Source organism: Passer domesticus, chromosome 10 (genome assembly GCF_036417665.1).
Source record: "Passer domesticus isolate bPasDom1 chromosome 10, bPasDom1.hap1, whole genome shotgun sequence".
NCBI classification, from domain to species: Eukaryota; Metazoa; Chordata; class Aves; order Passeriformes; family Passeridae; genus Passer; species Passer domesticus.
Genome location: NC_087483.1, coordinates 37,199,697 through 37,223,698, shown reverse-complemented (window position 1 = coordinate 37,223,698; position 24,002 = coordinate 37,199,697). Strand labels below are relative to the sequence as shown.

Sequence of the window (24,002 nt, the reverse complement as noted above, 5' to 3'; positions counted from 1 at the left end):
CTAGATTTGATTATAGCTGGTCTTTTTGATACTTTATTTTGAATGCCTTCATCTCTCTCAGGAAAAATTCTCTTCCCTCTTGTAATCTTTGTGGCTGGGATATTTTAACCAGCCCTGTGAGTGAGGTTTGTTTGATCACTTATCTTCTGTGTGATTAGAAGTGGTTGCATTCTGCAAAACATCCTCTTCCTTCATGGAAACGGCCACTGTTACTCATGGCAAAGACATTTGAGCCCTTTTATAACGCAGATATTCATCAGACTTCCAGAGTTTGGGATCAAGTACAACCACCAGACTTTTGGATGAGCATCTGAGCAAGCTGGTCTTGGGGAAGATGTCCCTGCTTGTTGCAGGGGATTGGACTGGGTGGCCCCTAAAGGTCCCTTCCAACCCAGGCTATTCTGTGGTAGCAGGTCGTTTCATTATTTCCCTGTCTTATAGTTGAGTTACATTGTAGCTGTATTCAGCTGTGCATTTTTTTCTTGAACAGCTCATACATCAGTGCTGAAACTTTGATCATATTTTGCTAAATTGTTCGTTACTAAAATAATAGAGACAACTATATCTCCTAGGAAATAATGTATCCAACCACACAGTAAGAAACACTGATGTCAAAGATGTAAAGAGATGTCAAAGATGTAAGATATGACTCCCTTATCTAAAGAAACAGCATATCATACTGTACTTTCTTTGTTAACTTGCTGGATCTGAAACACTGCCTGTATTTTTCTAATTTAAATCTGTTATTTAATGTTTGCCTGCGAGAAATACGTGCATCTGTATCATATTGGGTATTGCAGCCTCTGGAATACAGAAATACTTGTACTCTGTTTTCTGAAAATATGTAATTAATCTTGTTGTATTTTTGGTCATAGGACAAGATTAGTTATTTCCAATAAATATAATTCATATTTAATAATATTTTGTACTAGTTCCGTATGTTTGCTGTTATTTCCATGAGATTGTGTTCAAGAGTTCTGCATTTATTTTCTGTTACTCTTAAATTGTCTGTAGCTATGTGTCAGGAATGCTAACCTGCATAATTACCAATGAAAACTGCAACTGGATTTTTAGTGTCAGCTTTCATGTTAGGTATGTGTTGGTTTATTGGTTTAGAGTCTAAGTCAGTAACAGCAGGGAAGTAGCTGTCTATAACAAAACTTCTGGCTTCTTCCTATTCTCACCATTTCAATGGAAATGTTATGACTGAGTCAGAACTTGGGGTTCAAGTCATTGCTGCCTTTATCAGATGCTGGTCCGACAGTGAAACATTTGTTGTTAATTTCTCTCTAGGAAGAAGCATTTAAAATTGCCATATCTCCTTAAAACTAAGTTAAGGAATAAATGATTATTAGAGATGTGAGAAGAAGTATGAAATGATTGTCAGCTAAACAGATTAGAAAGATCTTTGTTGACTTGGAAATACTCATTTTAAAAGTCAACAAAATGCACTATGTTCTTTGTACATTATTATTAATTCCTATTAACTTCTTTTTCCCTAAGCTGTTCATGAATAAATTGCTCTTACAGGAATTTTTAATTGGGTCTTTTAGGTTCTTGTCATTCACTAGATTCAATACTCCTTTTGTTCCCCTTCATTCTCAATGTGTGGTGTATCATAGAATGAACATTGTTGGTTTAGTCCTTGTGGTGCAAAATCAAGCCCAGTTCTCTCAGAGCAGCTTTGTAAACTCTACAGCTTTGATTTGAGAAGATGAGAAAGAACTTCTTTAAAAATAGTTTAGACTTGAAGTAGTTGTGAGCAAAGAAACAAGGAAAAGTATGATGTATTTCTTGCACTTGAAGGAAAAGTTACTTTAAAAGTTAGGATTTGTAGTTTTTCTTTTGTCTCAGTATTCTTTATCTTGGAAGGCTTACTGTTATTTTTAGAAAATGACCATTCAAATGTTTATAGATATAAGGCACAATTATTTAATTTATCTCAGTGTTTGTGTGTGTGTGTACATGCACAGCTGAGGAGTTTGAAGCATCTTTTTGGAGGGGGGGCAGTGATGGATGGGAGATGTGTAGTCTTAAAAGCTCGGTTTATATTTAAGTAGTAAAGAGTTTTTTCTCATTCACAAAGACCTCGAGTAACTTGTCCTTAATACACCTGTGTTGTTTCTCTTTGTATTCAGGGAAGCAGTGTTTCTTAGTCCTGCGTCAGCAGCAGTTTAATATCCAGGCTCTTGTGGCTGTGGGACAGCATGCAAGCAAGCAGATGGTAAAGTTTGCTGCCAAGTAAGTAAGCAATTATATCCTGTTGTCAGAGTAAACAATGGTGGGAACCAGGACTCCCAGGGGTTGGGACCATTTTCACACATTAACATCAATGCTTCGTTTGTTTTAAAATGTAGTTATTTAAATTGTCAGCTCTCTATTGCTTTGAATACATTATACTGACAAAAGATAAAATAGAGAACAGGCTTGAAATTCATTCTGAACTGCTGAAGCAGCATTCTCTTGCCATAGACAACCTACATTTTCTTCCAAGCTGGCTAACAAAAAGTCTGGCAAGCTGAGCTTAGTGGGACACTTCATTTGGTGTGTGGTGGTGCTGTGTGTCTGCACATGTTCAGCATTTTTCTTCTACCAGACTTGCAGTGTAGTAATACTTTTTACACTTAGAACTGATGTGAAGAAGTCTCATCTTGCAAGTGGCTTCCTGAGTTGAAGAAATTAAAAGTAGCTTCTGTGCACTGGGTTAGTCTTATCTACACCTTATTTTTGGCACTAAAATTTTAATTAAAAAAAAATTTGGTGGTGTAATATTAGACTTGCCAGTTGAAAAAATGTTTGTTGCAGCAATTTTAATTCACTTATTTGGTTTGTTTTGTTCCTAAAGATAAAAAATAACCTTTCCCTTCTGTTTGCCTCAAGATTTTAATTTCAGGTTGTTCTGTAATAAATAGGCTTGTGTGACAAATGTGTTTAACAGTAGAGATTTAATAATGTCTATCTACTTGTTCACAAATAGAAATGTGGATTAATTCTGCAGAATATGTTTAGCATGTGGCACTTGAGTTGCTTCTGTGTAGTTCTTGGCACTACTCTGATGCCTGGGAAGGGAGCCCCCACTAATTAGCTGCAAAAGTGCTACAGCCTTCAACCTTCAATATGTCAGGGAGGGGAAAGATTCATTATAGTGGAGACTTCCAGAAGCCAAGTTAAGAAGGTTGGGATAATGCTTCTGCTGATGGGGTTCAGGGCAACAGGAAAACAGAACCAGCAGTGTTTGTTGTTTGGCGGTGCTCAGCGCTGGCAGTGCCAGTGTGAAACATGCTGTTCACAGGTGTTTAGGAGCCAAAGTGAAGTGTTCTGTTTCTTCATGAAATGATTTGTTCTCTCCAGCGCTTGGAATCTCTGAAAAGAATTAAGTGTATAATGTACTTGTTCCCTAATTCATCTCCCTCAAAACTCCCAACAGTCTGCCTGTACTCCCTCGAGAAACTTGTGCTGCAGAACACTGGAACAACTCTTAAGTTGTGATGCATGCTCTTCTCTTCTCCAGTTCTCTCCAATATCTCTCTTTTTCAGTTTTCTTCATGGTTCTTCCCTTCACAGCTGAATTTCTTGCACTTCATGATTGGTAGATCTTTGTGGTTAGGAACTCATGAGAGGAAACTGGTCTTTACTCTATTTTTCCATATGCTGACTGCCACTTAAAAACCTTCTGTGATGGTTTTTTGTGATTCACTGATCTTTTTTTACTCAATTAGTTTTCTGCCAGATTTAAATTAGGTGATGGAGGTCAAGAACTAACAAGGAATGGTAAGCAGTGGAAGAGGGTATTTGGAAACAGGAGAGGGTAAAGCTTCTTTCCCTTCTGGCAGCAGTGAGCTGTTGAATCAGGCAGAACCTCATCCTTAGGTTCTTCCCAAGTCCCTGTCATCTTCCCTCTTGATGAGACAGACTTGAATTCTCAGAGTAGCCAGACTGATGATGTTTGTACTGTGTTTTGACTTCTCCTTCTGCTCCTTTTTTGGGATAACATTTGCTAGCCAAATCCTGGTACTTCAGCCTCACTTACTTTGTAGCATTCATGTTTCTCTTATTATTTGTGCTTCTGAATGATTACCTGCTCATCATCATGTTCTCAGAGTGGTGTAACTCTGGTACAGCCTTCTGGATTTTCTTCTGGGGGTTTGCTTTTGGTTTTTTTTAACACCATTAGTGCAGTCATCTTTTCAGGATTCCTTCCCACCAACAAACCTATTTTACTGATATCCTGCCATGCTCTCACTTTTTCCAGTGTTTCATCTCCTACAGTTCTGTCTGCTGTTGGCACTGCAGCTGCCTCTTGTCCTTCAGAGGCTGCTGCTGTTCCCTGCTGGTGAGTGCACGTGGGGTCACTGTGTCAGCAGCACCTGAAGCAGAGCCCCAGTACGTGCCTGTCCTCAGTCACTTCCCTGCCTGCTTTCACCTGCTCTGCAGTCATCCCATTATTCTAGCAGATGAGGCTGGGCTTAGATGTCTAAAAATAACTATCCTGTTTCCCTCCCTTTCTCAGTGCCTTTTTTTATCATCTCGTTTCCTACATGTTAAATGAGGAAATACACATTTTTTGAAGAAAACATTTAACTCAAATATCTTCAATTTCAATTAAATTTTTAAATATTTTCACTGTATATTTATAGTATATAAACTATATTTCCCATGTGCTATTTTTACATATTTTCATACTGTGGCCACAACTTCATTTAAAATAGTTTGCAGAATTCTGGATCTTGAATTTTTAATTTTAGTTGATTAAATAATGATCTTTTTTGTACAAATTTTCATAAATTATAAACAAACCAGTTCCTCTTTCAGATATTGGCACATGGAAACCAAGAACTTTCATAATGTTCTGTGGTCAGCAGCATTCATACAGTAATTACCACAATTATCATTAGAATGTGAGTTTTTAGTGAAAGATACTTTATAGTGGTTCAACTCAGGTTTACAAAGAAATTGCTGTGAGTTTAACCATGAAAAGTTTCAAGTTGAACTTCCAAAACAAACATAGCACAGAGCCAGTTGAGATTCTGGATTGGCAGCTGTGGAATTGTTCTTCTGTCTTTTATCAGAAAAAACAGTTTAGCCCAGTCCTGTAAGGGATGCTGTACAAAAGAAACAGTTAATTGTCTCTTTTAGAGGTGCCAGTTAGTAATTTATCTTAGTAATTCATCAACCTGCTTTTTTCCATCCAGCATGGGGTGTGGCTGGTTTTGGTTTTCTTTCTCCTTTTCTGTCTCAGCCTTGAGCCTTTCCCGCCACCCCTCTGCCAGAGCCACGTGAGCTGATAGAGCAGTTGGGAGAGGTGGTTAACAGTTCTGATTTAGCTGCTCAAAAAATTTGCCCTTGCACAGGAAGTACCTTGATGGATCTTTGTAGTAGACTAGAGAGTAAAAAGGCAGCAAAGAGATTAAAATGAAGGGGGGGAAAATTATTAATTTGTATGAAAATAATTCACAATGTAGAAAAATATATGTAAGTTCTTTAGCTAGATAAATTGATAATACCAGAAAGACTGCTGGATATTGCAGGATGTTTTCTTTACCCATTTATGTATAATTTTTATATCAAAAGACTGGAGGAGAACGTCAAATTGCAGCTAAATTTGCTGGTGACACAAAAATTGGACTGGTAAATAGGGACTCAGGAGTGTGTAGTAACCAGGGTTCATTTAGAATAATCACTTCAGAGCTCTTCATTGTGAATTTGTATATTTGTGATTGTTTGGTCAGATTTTATGGCTGTTCAGGATTAATACATAAAAATGTGCAGAGTGAAATGTGAGGTTGTGATAGATAACTGACTTGACAGGGGCCCATGCAGTTCTGTGACTTCTGGAAAACAGCATTAATGTAATATGTGCCTGGTTTTAGGCAATTCTGGAATATTTTGTCCACTTCTGTTGTCTTTGTATCTGAACACATGTTAGATTGGAAAAGGTTGATGGTGAAGTTGCAAGAAGAAATGATACATGGTCAGGCAAATCTGCCTTCTGTGAAACTAAGGAAAACTGTTCTGTCCTGGAGAAAGTAGTGAGTGATTTAAATCCCAGTCTGGTGGTGCTATGCAAGGTTTTCTGCCAGAGGGGGTTTTTACATTACAGATACAAAGGTATGACAGGATGCAATGAAGAGAGCATGAAATTAGGGGAATTTAGAAAGGAAATAAAGTGTAGGTTTTTAGTGAAAATTATTAAAAATTCATTGTGAATTTTGTTACTTAAAATCTTTAAAAGCAGATTGGCTTCTTTTTTCCCCAGAAGATACCCAGGTTCAACCAAGTGTTAGAATGTTGGTATAAGAAACCAATCATTACATTTAAAATGAAGATAACAAGAACAGGTGTTTACCTGGCCTTTTTGTATACAAGGTCAGATAATTTTCTTTCAGGGAGCATCATGCATACTTGCTATATTTGTGCAGGCAGGATTACAGTTGCTCTTGTTGAGTACAAAATGTTTATACTCTTTACTACTTAAAAATGCACTCCTTTTTTGAAAATAAATCAGTGCCTTCACTTTCACTGGCATTCAGGTAAAGGATCATTGATTATTACAAATTAAGACAATTATTTAATATTTTTAATTTAATGATGTATTAATGTAATTTGTGCAGTCTTCTTACAGAAAGGTGTTGAAGAAAAAACAACAAAATGCCAGAATAAGTATAGGTAGTATAGAAGAAGTAAACATTTTCTATTTAAAATCTGTAAATAACCAAATTTCTTCCTATTCTTTGGGCTTTTGACCAAGAAAATGTTGATTGTCATTCACTTTGGGAGGCCAGCATAGGGTTCAGCTTGCAACATGAGCTGTTGATGAAAGATGTTGTTATAAAGACTGCAAGTGCAATCCTGTGGTTAAAAGAGAAAGTCTTGGCTAATAGACATGCAGCTAATTAAAAGGGACATAAGGCATCTAGTGGACACTTTAGAAATTATAATCTTGATTGTTTTTGAACATTACAAAATACAAAATAGTTTCCTATAAAGAGAAAATTTTTATTGTTGGACTTAATGAGTCTATATACTTAAATATTAAAACGATGTAAAGATGTAATTTGTCTTAATGCCTTTTGCATCCTACTTTAGTTTCTAGTCCCTGGTAATATTAATTAGAGGTATAAATGTTGTTGTCCTTAATGGAAATGGTGATGCTTTGGCATGTTTTTCTGCTACTTGTTCACTTTTGTTGGTATTAAGGGGCTTTTTGTTACCCAGGGGAATTTTATCAAAAATCACCTAGATTCCTGCTGCTGTGGAGAATGCTTTGCTGTAGTTACTGGCATTTTATTAAAACATCTTGTTCCTTGTTGTAACTTGAACTGAAAATGCTATTTCAGTCACATCCTTGGAGTTACCTGTTGGGATCAAAGCAGCACCTTCCAGGTTTCTGTAGTTTATGTTTGATGCAGTGTTATGGACTTCAGACACTTCCAGCTCTAGGTCTTGCTGAGCATGGTTCAAACAGAACTCAAAACACGAGCTTTTATTTTCATGCTGGATTAAATGTGGAGTTTAAATGAGGAAAAGCACATTTTTTAGTTATCAACTGAAAGTTTAGAGGAGATGATGGATGTTTATAAATACAAAGATGGTCACATGCAGTAGGACCCTTCCTAGTGCTTTTGTGTGCCCAGGCAATTTCTTTGGTTACAGAGAATATTTGGTTACAGAGACCTACACAGTTAGGAACTCAGTTGAAATACATCTTAAAATTGTGGCAAATGTAGTGACTAAGGAATGCTACAGATTTAAATATGTTCCAGATCAAGACACATGTAATTTCAATTCCAGTGTAGAAATGGAGAGAAAGCTCCGTTTATTCTGTGTGCAAAGTTTTAAAGTTATGCAAGTTTGCAAAGCAACATTGCAGTTCAGTGATGTAAAAGTCAGTTTCTTCCTGTATTTTTAACCTGATACCATTTTGCATGTCTTGAATTCCTTGCATGTTCTGATAGAGCTCTGTACAGACTTCACTAACAGTTCTCATCCATGGGATCACCAATCTAATTAAGAGTCCTTACAGCACATTTGTATTTAACTATTTTTTTCCCACGGCATGGAGAATTTCCTTCAATAAGTTTAAAACATTATTTGCTGTTATTACTGAGAAGGCTTTTATTCAGCAGATTAGAAACTGCTATTTTCAGTGAAGACAGTGCTATTCATGTCATTAGTAGTGTTTTCTGAACATTTGCCAAAATGTTGACATGGAAAAGGAAGCAGGAAAAATAGAAAACTTTTTAGGGAAAAGTTCACATAAGAGTAAAACTTTAATTCTTTTAAACATTCACACATTTGAAAAGCAAAGGGAAATTATGGTTACTCTTAATACTGGTTTAGCATCATATGTTGTCATAGATGATCACACCCTCTTACATCCAAAGCACTGTATTGGTTCCACAGTCTGTGAGGAGTTTCAAACAGAATCATTTGTCATAGAAGGTACTTGGAAGCACTTAGTGTCATTTCAATTATCCTTTCTCATATTTGTTACCTCTGCTAAACTAATGGAAATGGAGGCTCACCCATAACTAAATGGATTCTTATTTAAAGCCTGCTCTTAGCCTCTGCTTTGTACAAATTTAGTCGTGATTTGAGCAGCTGTAGCTCTTCCAAAGTGTAAATGTGCCAGAAGAACACGCTGTTCATGAGTTTAATGCAGTACATGGAATTACCTAATGGTTAAGCAAGTCAAGCATATGAAGCATCCTTGTCTGTATTAACTTTAGAGCAGCTAATAAGTTCTATCACCTGAAAGTATTACCATAAAAAAAGTGTAATCAGCTAAAATACTCAAATTTGGCTTTTTATTTTTTAGTTAATTGGAATTTACTTATAGTGCCGCTGGTAGGTTTTGAGAATTTGATTCTTGAATTTTCCGTTGTTACTTTAATATCATCAGATTTTTCAACATTTTTATTTAAACTAAAAAAAGTGCCAGCCTTGCAAAGTTGAGGGTTGTTAATGGCTCTTTGCTTTGCTGCTTTTAGCAGTGGCCAGCTTGTCTGATGACATCCTCACTCACATCTTGCTGTTTGCAGTTAAATTGTGGGGTCTGATGCTTTCCTGCTGTCTAAGGGCTTAGGTGGTCAAGTGATGTACATAAAGTGCCTTGCAGCTTTTCAAGAAGGACTCACAAGTGAAAGATTAATTGTAACATTAGTTTTCCTAAAAAGGAAAGTAGTATTTTTAGATATTTGGCCTCTTGTGAGCTAACAGAGAGACACAGGGAATATATATTTCCAGTGAGGGTGAGATGATCTGTAGAAAAGTGCTGGTTTAAACTCCAGTACCTTAAATGTGTAAATAAAAACTGCTCATACAAATTCTTTTCTCACTTCTAACTCTTGAGGCTTTTGTTATTGTTTGCTTATAGCACACATTCTTTATATCATATATTTGGAAGACTTTCAGGATGGTGTGTGGTGTTCAGATGTACTATTAGTGACTGTTAGTGGGGAGCAGTTAGGATGTCCCCTGTCACAGAGAAATTACTTTGGAGCATCTTGCATCTTTCAGTAACAAGTCATGTAGTTTAAACAAGCTGAACTAGTTTTGATTTTCCCCTTCAGTCCTAGGACTTCCCTTCAGTTTGTTGTTCTGCTGGTGAAGACACATCTTGCAGATAATTGCATCAGCTGACACATAGAAGAGTGTCTGTGGCCTAGAAAAAGAGCTCTGCCACTTCTCAGTTTGTGCATAAACAACACACAGAGCAATGAACTCAGTCATAATTCTTTCCCTCTCAAATTTTCCATCAAGTTTGAATTCATTGTGGCTGGGGATATTTCATCAAACTCCTTTATTAATCAGTTGTTAGATATAAAAGTGCCTTCAGATCCTTGACTCTGTTCTGTTGTTCAGCAGTCCATGCAGTGCATGAATGCTCGGTGTGCAGTGGAACTTACTGAGCCTTCTGTCCTCTCTTTATTGCCAGCATCACCAAAGAGAGCATTGTGGACGTCGAAGGCGTTGTGAGGAAGGCATATCAGAAAGTTGGAGGCTGTACTCAGCAAGACGTTGAGCTTCATGTTCAAAGGGTAAATTTTTGAAGCAAATGGAGCACTGGTTAATGGTTTGATAGATTATCTGTTGAGACTGTCTGCCTACATACATAAAATTTTGTCAGTAAGGAATCCCATGTCAGAGAAGTAAACTGCTTTAAATTACAAATTCCAGTGTTTTATATGTAAAAATGAAACACTTCTGTTTTAAGATACTTGGAGTTTATATTTCCCAAATCTGCCATTTGAATTATAGTATTAAGTAAAATAAAATATCTCTCTGGAACAATTTTGCTAGAAAAGCTTGTAATTCTAGTTTTTGATTCTTAACTGCAGTAGATTCTGGAATAAAAAGTCTGCTTCTTTTTAAGTGGAAGTCAGGAGTTTTCTTCTTTATCGGAGTTACAATCTTCCCCTCAGTACAATGGACTGCAATACATAATTCTCACAGAAATAAACTCTCAGTGGCTTAACAGTATGGAAACTTTTGAAATCTAAAGTTCCTGGAGCTTGTGCTGTAGGGCTGGAGGAAGTGTAACTTTATAATTTGTTTAAATAGAAAGCATATTTAAACCTTTATGTAATATCCTTTTCTTTTAAAGGTTTTTAACTAAACTGTATGCCTACAATACAGCTGAAACCCAGTCACCTCAGGATTAGAGCACAATGGCTATTATAGCAGTGAGGTAAATCTTAGCTAACAGCATTGGGAAAAATCTGCAGATTTTGAAGAAACATGTTTTAATATGTGTGCAGATTATCCTATGCTTGATTTTTCTGAGAGAACATCAAATTCACTGCTCCTCTAGGAGCAATAGTAGACCATAAGGCACAGCAAGGTGGTTTTCATTCTCCGATTGTATTTTAGTTATCTCATACATTTTTGAGTCTGAAATAGCTCTTTCAGCTGTATTCAGATAAGTAAATGGTACATTAACAAGGAGAAGAAGAGGATGATCTTGCTGGAATCAGAAACTAAAACTCAGTGAAATCTGGTATATTCAGAGCTGGCATTCATGCCAAAAGGCTTGTCCCTCAGGCTGTATGAACTTGCTCAGTCTGGTGCTTCCCAGAAGAAAAAAAAGATACTTCAAATCTTTCAAAGGGAAGGCAAGAACTAAGCGCTTCAGTATTGTCATGAGAATGCACAATGTATCTCAAGTACTGGAATAAAATCACAGCCCTAGAGCCAGTAGCCTATGCAAACACTGTTTCAAGTCTCTGCTAGAAATATCCTTTTGTAAATCACACCTCCTTTGGAGCAGAGCCTCATGCTATTTCTGTTCTCTCTCAATTTCAGATCTATGTGATCAGTTCTGCTGAACCCCGGCTGCCCTTACAGCTGGATGATGCTGTTCGACCAGAAGTGGAAGGAGAGGAGGTGAAAACTTCGCATCCTCAAATGCTTTTTATTGTCTTTGTAGCTGAACAAAAGCACGAAAGCCAAGCAACTTCCTTAATGTGGTGATGCTGGGGCTTTGTTAGGTTTGCATTTTACTTCCTTTGTGCTATCCAGAACTGTGTTCAGCATCTCTATAGCTTTGATGTCTGCTGAACTGCAATAGAAGGTCAAAACCAGAGGGTTTCCAATCGTGTGTGTGTGTGTCTGATGCATCCTCATAGTTGGGTTCTGCCTGTGACCTCTGGGAGAAGTTACACCTTGAACTTTTCTATGCTGCCAGTTTGCTCTGTGTTCTTTCTAGAATGATCTAGATGTTCAGCTTAACATAGAAATAACCCTTGGCTTGTAGCCAGAGGGTGTTTTTCTCTATTGATTTTGGTTTTTTTAAGTTTTGTTTTTGTTTATTTTTTGGATATGTGTGTATTCACTATGTGCTTTTGTGCAACTGTTTAGGATGGAAGAGCTACTGTAAACCAAGATACAAGACTGGACAACAGAATCATTGATCTAAGGGTAAGAAACATGCAGTGATGCAGGCTTGTATGCACGTGTTTATTCTTCATATTTCTTATCCACAAAGCATTGAAAGTCATGGATTTGATGGAATTGTATTGTTAGCCAGAAGAAAAAGTAACAGTGTGTTTTTGTGGTTTTGAATGGTACTATAAAAGCACAGGATTCTGGAATCCTAAATCTTCACCTTTATTGACATTAATTAAAGAACATATATTGGTAGTTCAAAGGCAAATTATGATTTGACATGTGGCTGTGTACACCTGGGCTGTTTAGCTGCAAAAGTCAAAGGTGACTGAATAAGGACAATTTAGAAACATTTTTTTCTCAGATGAAGTTTTTGTTATCCAAAACCTGTAAAGAGCTTGAAGTATAAGATGGGAGTTCTGAGTTTTAACAGGCTGTTGAGGTGCTGTAATGTGTGCCTTGCCAGAGAAATTCACCAGCCCATAATACCAATCTCATTGTCTTTGTTGTTTCCACAGCATTCAAGTATTTTCCTTTTTTTCCTGAAACAGCTTTCTTTATCCAGGTGATAGAGACCCAACCTTCTGTGAATTCATAGACCTCAGAAATACTTTCCATTTCTGATCAGCAGCAAGATACTCTTTGCTAAATTACTTACAGAACTTTGATTCTTTTTTTATGAAACAGCAGCTAACACTTAAGTGTGTAACGAACTAAGCATTACTGACTTGAGGCATCTTGGCCTTTTCCTAGGCTTTTAGCCATTTTAGGCTCTCCACAATAAAATTTTAGTCAACACTGAATGAAGACTATGCTTAGCTCATTTTTTTGATACCTAGTACTGCCTTCACAGTTCTTGATAATGGCATTTTCTCAGTAAATCAATCTTTGCACCTGAGAAATGAAACAAAAAAGTAATTTATTGGAAGATTTGGAAAAGTTCAGGCACTGAGAGACTTAGAGCTTTTCAACATCTGATCTCCTTATTTCAGCAACTAAAACTACTTATGTCAATTGTTTTACTTGTACCAAAGTTAATTGCCTTTCGCTTGACTTTATGTACCATACTGAGTAACTTCAGTCTGTGGTTACTTTTCAGGGTGCTCAGTGTCTTGTCATATTGGTCTCTTAATGTCTTAAATTAAGCCTTTAATGAAAAGAATTCTATACTAATGATTGAAAGTGAAAATCATTTGGAGGATCATCAGCTTATGATAGTGGTAAGATAGCGTACTGAATTGAAGGGAGAAATCTGGGATGCTTGAACTGCAGGCTTTACTTGAACATCTGGTGATGAATAAAAATAACCAACAGCACTCCAGAGAAACCTAAGAAAATCCATTATATTGAAGAAACACCTGTATAATAAACTGAAAGGAGCCATGAGGCCCAAAGAGAACAGAGAAATTATGCAAAGGGAATGGCATTTAAGAATGCTGGTGAAAATGGCTTGGAGGTATCCTTGGCTGTAATCAGTTGAAGGCATCTGCAGAGCAAAGCTGATGAAGGTAAATAGTAATGGAAAAAGATGGGAGACTCATGCCAGAATAAAAAATGGAGATGGAATGGAGAGGGCTGGACTAAAGTTCTGCCCCTGTAAACATGCAGTAGTTCAGCATGACCATCCCAATACTTCTGAAATATCTTTCTCAGTAGAGCAGTAGGACATTAGAGATGCTGTGATGGTCTGTTCCTACAAGTGTGGGAGGAAGTCCAGCCACAGCTAAATGTATAATCTAGCCCCAGATTTTAAGGAAGACAGAAGTCACTGAACATCAAAAATGGAGATGTTGCTATTTTGAGAAGGATTTACCGAACTAAATGCATAGATCTCTGTTAGGCTCAGACTAAAAAAAGTTGTTTGTATGCAACTAAAATAATTTGTGTCCATTTAAACACAGTATTTAAAGCTGTGAAGTAATTAGCTAATTTTAAATAGTGGTTAACAAAGGAGTTAACTGGATAGGGCCAAGTCATGATGACGTGGAGCTGGGAAACTCAGTTATTACATGAATGAAAGAAATGGATTTCTGAAAATAACATCAGTCCATCCAGCTATGATGTATACCAAGGAAGGTTTTATTATCATGCAATACAAGGAGTGTAATTAATAATAAGGAAATTACATTAATGGAGATGAAGGATGCAAAGTATGTTGCAAAGATTGCAAGACTTCCACTCTTGTGTGCATGTGGAAATAGACTGAGTATTGCAGTGAATTATTACCAATCTTGCATTTTGTTTGTTGACAAAGATCTCTCAAAAGTGTCTCATAATTCAGTTTTTTTCAAGGTTGGGGGTGGGAAATACTCTTAAATGAGAAGATGCCAAGCTACTGCTGTAGTTGTTATTGTGAGGTATGGAGAGAAAATGGTGATTATTTTGGGCTAAGGGATTTTGAAAATCATTTCCAAAGCATGATTACTGGAGAAGAATGAGTCTGTTCCTGGTGGGTTAACTCATAAAATACAGATCCACACCCTTGGAGTAAAAAAGTTGGGATTTTAGAGAAAGGTAAGAAGAAAGACAAGTCCTTGTATGGACTAGATTTTCTTTCACATAACCACAGGTGACTGTGAGGAAACCACTGTTGACCTAAGTATCTGTTTTTCACAATCCTTAATGAAAGTCAAACCACTTGATCATAGAGATGTTTGATTTACCATTCACTTAACAACAGTTAAAAAGGGCAAAGTAGAGAGAGCACTGACTGTGTTTTTAAATCTTTACTTTTCTGCTGTTCTGAAGTTTCACTGAAATATTTGGTGGTGTGTAGACTTCTGTCTGTAAAAAGACTTGCAGAAGCTGTATTTAATGAAGTTCTGTGATGCATGAAAAGTAATGAAGAAAAGACCAGTGAAACACTGGTTCTTGTAGTTTGCTTCTTAAAAATATTAATTCAGGTTCCTCCAGTTTTACATTGTTTAAAAAAATTAAGGAAGAAAAGACAAGTGAAAGAAACACTAATTCTCGGGGTTTATTTCTCAGTTTGTCTGTGAAAAAGTCTGAAGAAAGAAAATTCAGATTCACCCAGGTTTGCAATGCACCTGACTGATGTCCTTGCTCTGGTTTATTTTTTGTGTTCAGCAGGACTTTTATCTCAACAGTATCTGTTGAGATAAATGTGACTTGAATTATATGCCTTTTTGCAGTCCTGTGCTACAGTTGTGTCTGTGATAGCCCAGCTCACTGAGACCAAAGCAAAGCCTTTTTAGGGTCAGTATTACCCTGTTTGTGTTGCTCAGGGTAGAGCATTAACATTAAACTGTGTCTTTAGTAGTTTATGGATATCAGACTGTGATAATCCAGCTGTACACTGATCTTAATGCACTTTCTTTCCAAATGCTTGATTGCTTCAAGTTTGATTTCATTGTGTTGGATTCAATTTCCTCATTGCAAAAGCTGTGTTTTTCCTGACGGAATCCAAGCTGTAATGAACAAGCAAATGTACAGCTCATTTTCTTGTGGGCAGTGATTTGGCAGTGTGTACATACACAGTCCCAGTCATTTAGACTACAAATTCCATGTTCATATATTCTTGTTCTATAAGTAGTACTGAAATTTGAATAAAAGTTCATTTCAGTCACCTTGGGGTTACAAAACATGTTATTTTAGATAAATTCTGTTTCCTAGCAAAGCCTTCACTTGTATATAGTGGAGGAATTGCAATTAAAATTATTTAAAATAATCTATACTACTTAAAAGAATATAGATTACATTATTTAGCCAATTATGTATTTATGGTTGTTCTTGGTGGAAGATTGGTAGCTGCAGCAGGCAAACAGAAAAGCAGAAATGAGGGGAGAGCAGAATAAATTCTGCAGCTGATGTGAGAGTAAAAAGAAAGTTAACAACTTTTCAAGTCTGTGCGTGGGTCTCACCTCTGAGATACAATCGTGTTGGTGTGAACTGCCCTCAATTCCACTGAAAAACGTTTGGCAGCACACGTGGCTGTTCTGACACTCCAGCTTGTGCCAAATGAAAAGTGATAGGTTTTATAAGCTTACAGTGCTCAGTTTTATCATTAAAGTCTTCCTTCATGGCACCTGAATAATAAACACACAGGTGAAATTAAAGTGAGGTTTATACTGAAACTCATACTTCAGCATTGTTCCCTAAACTTTTCTTCTGCTTGCTGTAACAAAGGTGATTATTGAAAGTAGTGAGTTTTTCTGTAAAATTAACTTTGCAGACTGAGTTAAAACATTAACATTGTTAACTGCTACAGCATTTAATTGTCATAAATTTGTTTCTGTTTCTGATTAATTCATGAAGCAATATTGACTGTCCTTGCCATAGTCTCAGATAAGATAGTTTGTCAATATGTATGTGGAAGGGTTCCTATTGGAGTAAACACTACACAAAAAGAATGCCACTGCAAAATCTTATTTTAAGGCAAAGGTAAAAATTATTTAATTTTGACAGTTGTCTCTGTCTTCAGTTTGCTGTATTGTACCCAAGTGTGGAAGTTCAGACTGTGACTGTGTTACTTATCATTGTACAAACATTGCTATATATACCAGTATCTCAGCCACTGAATTACTTTCTTCAAATGCATTTGTTCTCTTTGTGTTCTGAACATCACACCAGTGCAAAGAATGTTATTAAATCTGAAAAGTTTTTTTCTTAATTTTTAAAATACTTGAAAATTGTAGTGGCACATAAACCTTCTGGTCATTGATTTGACTCCACTGCAGATTGTCAGATGCAGTTCTTTAGGAGCTTATCTCAGATGTCTTGTGGGTCTGTTTAGTTCTTAAAAAGAGGCTGCAGTATCACAAATTCCCAACAGTCATCCATGTTGGCAGTCTCTGAATGAGTGGACAGTGAAACTCAGCCACCTTTGGTGAAAGAAGAGTGGTCTTGTCAGATCTAATTTGAAGTATGGAGAATTGCTGCTTGTTCTTGGTCTGCAGTTAAATAAAAGCTTCAGTGTCCAATGCTGTGAATTTGGCTGCTTTCATAAATGCTGTTTCTAAGCCTAACTTACAATGGGTAAGTGATTTAGGAAGACAGAATCCTTGTCCTGCATCCTCACAAAGGGCAGGAGGAGTTACCACCTAACCAACCTTTGTTACTGGAGAGCTGTGTTGGGTATTGGCTGGCTCTGGTTTTGTGCACAGTTTTAGGTCACACCATGTAATTGCTTTCAGACTGGGTTTAGCAACCAGTTTTCTTTTTTTCCTGGGGCTGTTTGACTTATGCATTGTCACCTGCACTGGCATGAAACTGCTGTTGGCTCACACCAAGGGTGGAAGAGGCATTGCTTCTATCCTGCTTTATGTTAATGTTAAAAATCTCTCTTAGCAATTTTAGATGTGTCTAGTCCATCAAAAACTTAATTGGGAAACTCAAATGTGACTTAAAGTTTTCAACTCTTTCACTTTTCAAGTAGGAGATGGTTAAGAAGAAAAAGTCCCTTTGAATCATCCTGGTACCTGGATGTAACACTGCCAAATTATGCCCATAACTCAGGCAGAGTCTTACCATATGTCTTGTTCTGGGAGACCAGTGTGAAAAAGGTGAAAAACTTTTAGGGTACTTTTGTAACTGTTGCTCAAAACCTCATTTCCTTAATTTTGAACATTTGAGTAGTGGCTGTGGTCTATCAGACATGTGGTTTATCAGACAGTGAGAACTGCTATTATTTACTAGTCTCAACCACATACCAGCCTGAACTATTTCATTGGTCAGCTAAAATGGCAAATAACTCTAACCAGCTCCAGATCTGCAGTACTACTGCAGTTTTCTCTTTGGGTTTGGTAGTAAAGGGATGTCTTTATCTTGCAGAGATGATGGCTGTAGCTTTATTTCAGCGTTTCTACTGACTGTCTGTCTAAATTTGGCTGCTTATATAATTTGTTTAGGTTGGGGGTTTTTTGTTTTGTGGTTTGGTAGAGGAGTCATGTGAGAAAGCCCACAAGGCCTTTCTAACCCTGACTGAAGAGCTGGGTGCTGTTCAGAAAGAGAAGTAAACAGTGCTGTGACGCAGGTTGGCGTAAAGAACCGTTCTCTTGCTCCTTTGCAGGAACTTGTTGGTCTTTTTGTACCCTTTTAGGTTGCTCACTGTCACGTTTGAGATGCTGAAAGCACAAAATCAGATATGGCTTCAGTGCTGACACCTTGCAGTCTTTGCAACAGCCACCAAGGTGGTTGTTTTATTCTTCATGCCAAAAGTGTCCCAGGAATGTTCAGTGTAGGTATTTGCTAACCCAGATGAACAGCTCAGTTGTGTCACGTGCATAAACAAAAAAATAAAATCAATTTAGTTAAATCTACTTCTGTTTTCAGCTAAATTTACTTTTAAAGTAAAGTAAAAAAAGAACTGCAGCTCATATCAACAGGTGTTATGTGGGCTGCTTAAATGTTGGAAGTGTAGACCCTGGGTTTTGGTTGTTTTTGTGGCAGTGTTGTACATGGTTAACATGTGGCTGTGTTTTTGCATGAAAAATATTGTACTTGGTAGTGTTTAACAGACAGACATTTCTACTTTATTTAAGATATTAATGACTTTGCTTTTGTTGTGCACTGTGCAGGTGTTCTAGTTCAGTGTGCTGAAAGCTTTTTAATAGATTTAGTACTTTTATTCAGTTTCTTACTTACTTACTTACTTACCTTACTATAAAACCTTTATTTGCAGAAGCACATCTTATAAATCAGGGGTTGTTTTTAAATGTAGAATTGACCATAGTGCCTTGTTTATCACTGAATATGCTATAAATTGAAATTAATAATTTCTCTGGTTTTCTTTCCTGTTTCCTTCTGTGTAACAGACAATTGTGGATTCACACTTTTCATTGTTTAGGCAGCTACAATAATCAGGTATTCCCGAGGGAAGGAATTCATCCTTCCAGCTGTCCAGAAGAAGTAATAGAGTCAGGAAAAACTAACATAGGATTCATTATTTTATCTTCTTCTTGTAGACCTCCACTAGTCAGGCAATCTTCTGCCTTCAGTCTGGCATTTGTCAGCTTTTCCGAGAAACTCTTATTCGCAAGGGATTTGTGGAAATTCAGACTCCCAAAATCATTTCAGGTATTGTATATGTGATCCAGCAGCTGCAGGTGTGCTTCTTTTGTAGTTGCTCAGTGTACCTATCTGACAAATTTTAGTAAGTTTTTATTTAAAAAATATAAATTTTCTTTCTAGCTTAGATGCAACATAGCAAACTTCTAGCAGGTGTCAGAGATGGTCTTTACTTTTCTCCTGACTTAGGCTATTAAAAGAATTACAAGAAAAATTATATATATATACCTGATTTATGTAGTTTGCTATGCATATGAATGTTTAATTATGGTCATATGCATTATTCTTCAAATCAGTGTTCTCAGTGTTGAGCACTGCCTGTTCCATTCTCAGTATTAAAAAAAAAACAATCTAATTTAGATTAAAAGCATATTCCATCATAAAGATGTTGCAACAAACATATGGTATAAAAAATGATGCCATTATATGATACAATTTGTCACTTCTTTAGCAATGAGAATGTGGCAGAATAGACGGTGGTAGACCTTTTTCTTTTTGGAAATGTGGAATGACAGCTTCAGCCTTAAAGTGTGAAATGTAGATTTTGCTTCTAGTTCTTTTGATTTGCTGTATTGTTATCAAAAGTCCAATGGCTTAATTTAGGATTTTGATGGAAGTTTTTCTTCCATCTTACTGGTGCTCTTTGAGGTTTTGTTGATGCCACTAAGTTACGTGGTATGGAAAGTCAGAGCAGAACATTTGTGTGTTACTGTGTTATTGTATGTAAATTCATAAAGTGCATGTCTTGCTTACAGAATTTTATGCTTCTGTATTAATATTTTGGAAGACATCTCTTGATTGAGATAAAAAGTAGGCTTTTTAAAAAAATGCATGTAAGCAGCTGTTCTTTCAACATGAAAAGTGTCATTGAATGAGAAGATTGGATGGCTTTTTCCTATAAAATTATATAGTATGAAGTGTTAAAAGGCTTCCAAGTGGTTTATTTATGTAAGACCTTTGAGGAAGTGTGCAGTGTCCCATTGGAAACAAGCAAGTATCCCATTATTTGGATGAGAACATATTTTGTAAAATTAACTAAGTCAAGTCAATGCAATCCTTACTAAACTTCCAATTTAAACATCATAACTGTTTTAAGATTTGAGGTTTTTAAAAGTTACTTGTGTTAGGCCACTGCACCTCTCATGTCACACACTGGGAATTGGCAAGGTGAAGTGATGCAGTTTTGGTAGGTGCTTTGCAGTAAGGGAAATGCATGTGATCCTTGTTCCTGTAGCTGTCTATGAAAATTGCCTCAAACTGAGAAAAAGCTTTATAGCTTTGGCTCATGCCCTCTGGTAAATCTGGGATTGGCTGTGAGAGATATTTATGCCTTCAGTTAGAGAGCATGGTCCTGGCAAAACAGGATATGCACTTGGATCTCAGACTCTGCAGTGAGCCCCTGGCAGCCTGAGCCACTGGCAGGGATTGGTTTCCACAGAACTGTGGGGTGCAGGTAGATGTGTTAGTACAGATATGTATTCTCTGCTGTTCTCACTCAAAGGTGAAGATCAGCTGAAACAGGAACACTTTAAGCTACCCCAGCTAAATTTGCAGAAATTCAAGATAAGGTGTGAAGTGCTGAGCTGCAAAAAAATTCACCTTGGCATGAATGGATGGATGCAAATACATCTTTTCCCTTTAATATGTTTTGAAGAAAAATCTCTTTGATTTTAAAAGACCAATAATCTATCATTCTACCTCTAATTGATTTTTTACATTTTTATTTTAATAACTGCTTAATTTTATTTCAATAATTCCTTATAAAAGCACTTGCTTTCCAGCTGCCAGTGAAGGAGGAGCCAATGTGTTTACTGTATCCTACTTCAAAACCAGTGCCTACCTGGCTCAGTCCCCGCAGCTGTACAAGCAGATGTGTATATGTGCTGACTTTGAAAAGGTTTTCTGCGTCGGGCCAGGTAAGAAAAGCTTTGCTTTATGCAGTGTGTGAAGTGTGCCTTGGTTTTAGCAGCTGTGGTACAAGTAAGATAACACACACACAAAGTCTTTGAATAGTTTCACTTGGTGTAGTTTCACTTGCCAAACCAAATTTCAGTTGAGGTGACTGATGACAGTGAAGTTGACAGAGAAGTTGCTGTACATGTACTGAACATTACTGAGAACAAGCTTACTTTTAACTGTCAGTAAATACTAAAAAAGGAATGATTTCCAGTCCCATGCTCTCTTTCTTAAATGCTGATAGGACATGGCCTCTTTAAGTGGCAATACAATAGTTTTCTTTGAAGACCTCAAATGCTGAAAACAAGTCAATAACAGTGAAAACAAAAAAAAAAATTCCAGGTAATTCAGAAGGTCTTAAATTTCTTGTTAATCACTAACAGATGAGTCATGGTTTATGGGAAGATGTATTTAAATTACACTCATGTACCTATCCCAGAAGATGCACACGTGTACAAGTCCATTTCCTCTGAAAAAGGCAGTTTTCAAATCTGCAAGTTCTTGTGTGCTTGAAAGCATGTCTTTCTTTTCCACTCGGGTTTGTTGGTCAAAGCAGAGATCCTGCCTCTCTGTGGGTTGTGTCTGTACCACAGCTGCAGTAATGCTGTCATTGTTACAAATGATGCTCTGAGGCTGCTAGTTATATTTGTGTCTTTCAGTGAGATTTTCCATGTCTATCTAATCCAAATGATGATAGCTATTTTTCCAACTGGAATGATAATTTCAGGTCAATTAGAATTTCTGTTGTTTAATTTTACAGTTTTTAGAGCTGAGGACTCCAATACACACAGACACCTGACTGAGTTTGTTGGTCTGGATATTGAAATGGCCTTTAATTATCACTATCATGAAGTGGTAGATGAGATTGCAGATACCTTGGTGCAGATATTCAAGGGGCTTCAGGAGAGGTAATAAAAGCATTTCCTTCTTTTAATGAGCAACTTTGTTTGTTTGACATCTCTTACCCTGTGGAATGAAATAGACCAGCCTTTTATCCCCAGTTTGTCAGATAATCATTGGTAATCTGATTTACAACACAACTTGGAAACATATTTTTGCTTTGCTCTTAACTATTTCTTTGTGCCTGACTTCTAAGGTTCACTCAAGCCATAGGCCAGTAAACTACTTTTAGCATCTCCTGGAGTATGCTGGCTTGCACTAAGAAACTTGCTGTCTGCTGTTCAAAGGGCTTCCTAAGATAATTGATCAATCCTTAATTTAAAATGTCCTTTTTTGACACTACTGGTAGATTATTATATAGTAAATATTAAAATATTTTTTGAAACGGAACAAAGTTTTCTTGAATAAAAGTTATTAGACCAGCCTGCATTTGTTCCATGATAACAACAAGGATTATTTTCCATTATTCACAGTCTAACTCATTAAAAAGCCAGGCTAGAAGTTTAGGAAGTGGTGTCCATTTGCTTACAAATTAGACTGATTTGCCAGCAGATATGCAAATCTTCGTCTGTCCAGAAGGAAATTTCTTGTTTATATTTGAATATTACTCAAATCAAAAAAGAACCCAGGTAAAACTACACATCTAAGGGGTGATTTCAGTGTCTTTACTGTAAAAATTTGACCGAGTCAATTATTTCTTACAAGAGGGATTAAACAGAAGTAGTAGTAAAATGTTAACATCAGTGAAATAGATGCATTCACTTTGTTGAAACAATTCATTACAGAATTTCTCCAGAAGTGGTTTAAATACAGTTTTTATGTTGCAAGAGGGACCTCTTGTGGCAAAATCACAAAATCCTTATTAGGTGCAAGTTCTTGACTATTTTGTATTTGGCTTCTGTCCTTGTTTCTTTGTCTGTAGATTCCAAACTGAAATTCAGACAGTGAGCAAACAGTTCCCGTGTGAGCCATTTAAGTTTTTGGAGCCAACTCTGAGGCTGGAATACCGTGAAGGTGTGGCCATGCTTCGAGAGGCTGGTGTGGAGATGGGTGATGAAGAGGATCTCAGGTACTTGGCAGGATATAACTGTCTTGGGAAAGTGGTGGTGAAGTGTCAGTTTTGTACTGAGCCCCTGGCAGCCCTCAGTAAGGAGCCACAGCTTTTAGAGGAATAAACAGCACTTCTGTGCACATCTCTTGACAAGTAAATGAGTGGATGTGAAAATAATCCTTTCTTTTAATATAGATTATAGGTACAAAGTCTGAAATCTGACAGAAAATAACTGACAACATAAAGTGAGAGCAACTTGAATGTTCTAAGGAAGAGAAGTGTTTGTCCAGCAATTGCACTCCTTCACGTGAATTGTCACATTTCTTTGAATAGGATTAAGCAAAAAGATTCTGCTTCCTTAAGGGCTTTCTTTTAAGTAACACCTTTCTGTTTCTTCTTTCCAACTCTCAGGAGAATGATTAAACATTCTTGATGAATTCCCATTGATTTACCGAGAGATAGTTTAATTAACAGTTTATATATAAACTTTATACTAAGACATTTAATGAATTAAAACATTTTTGTTCTTCTCCATAATATATCCAGGACCATTAGGGTACTGTGTGATATTAAATTAAATAATCTGTGCATCAAATAAAGTTTCCATCATAAGCGTTTGATGGAGAAAAATAATTTCCTCATAAGTGTTCATGTGGTTCTCCCTTAGTGTGTCATACAAAAGATGTGTGGCAATGGGAAATAGAGTACACAGTTCTTTAGTAATCAGAATGTGGTAACTAGGAAGAAGTTACAATGAGAGCAAGAATGTATTTAGGTACCAGTTAATTTAAGGGCTTTCTAGGACCAATATGAAATATTTAGAAACAAATAAATATGCTTTATTTCTGCAATTTCTGAGTGCACAACCCAAACCAGTCAGAAACAAGTACTAGCTTTCCTGAGGGTCAGAGTGCAGCAGCTCTGTAGCTGTAATCTTTTGGGCTTTGTCAAGTATATCATCAGTACAAGTTCAAATTATTTCATTTTAATGATGATAATCTTTTTCAGCACACCTAATGAAAAGCTCCTGGGACGCCTGGTAAAGGAAAAGGTAACAATTATTTTAGAGTAAATAAATTTGTCACTGAATCTGAAACCTGATATTGTGGAGTCATAGGGTTGGTGTAAATACCTACATGTAAACAGTATCTCAGAACATGCAAAAGTTGTGAAGAGTTGGTGA

The 24,002-nt window shown here is 36.7% G+C and overlaps 1 protein-coding gene across 2 annotated transcripts in view; it reads left to right on the top strand.

Moving 5' to 3' along the window:
* Positions 1 to 24,002, top strand: part of DARS1 (aspartyl-tRNA synthetase 1) — a 35,509-nt gene that overhangs the window by 8,421 nt on the left and 3,086 nt on the right. For both annotated transcript variants that reach the window (XM_064435250.1, XM_064435251.1), the window contains 9 exons: positions 2,139 to 2,241; positions 9,938 to 10,040; positions 11,305 to 11,385; positions 11,860 to 11,919; positions 18,810 to 18,921; positions 20,694 to 20,828; positions 21,629 to 21,776; positions 22,691 to 22,837; positions 23,828 to 23,870. In XM_064435250.1, the coding sequence (XP_064291320.1) occupies positions 2,139 to 2,241; positions 9,938 to 10,040; positions 11,305 to 11,385; positions 11,860 to 11,919; positions 18,810 to 18,921; positions 20,694 to 20,828; positions 21,629 to 21,776; positions 22,691 to 22,837; positions 23,828 to 23,870 (932 nt within the window). The remainder of the gene's footprint in view (positions 1 to 2,138; positions 2,242 to 9,937; positions 10,041 to 11,304; positions 11,386 to 11,859; positions 11,920 to 18,809; positions 18,922 to 20,693; positions 20,829 to 21,628; positions 21,777 to 22,690; positions 22,838 to 23,827; positions 23,871 to 24,002) is intronic.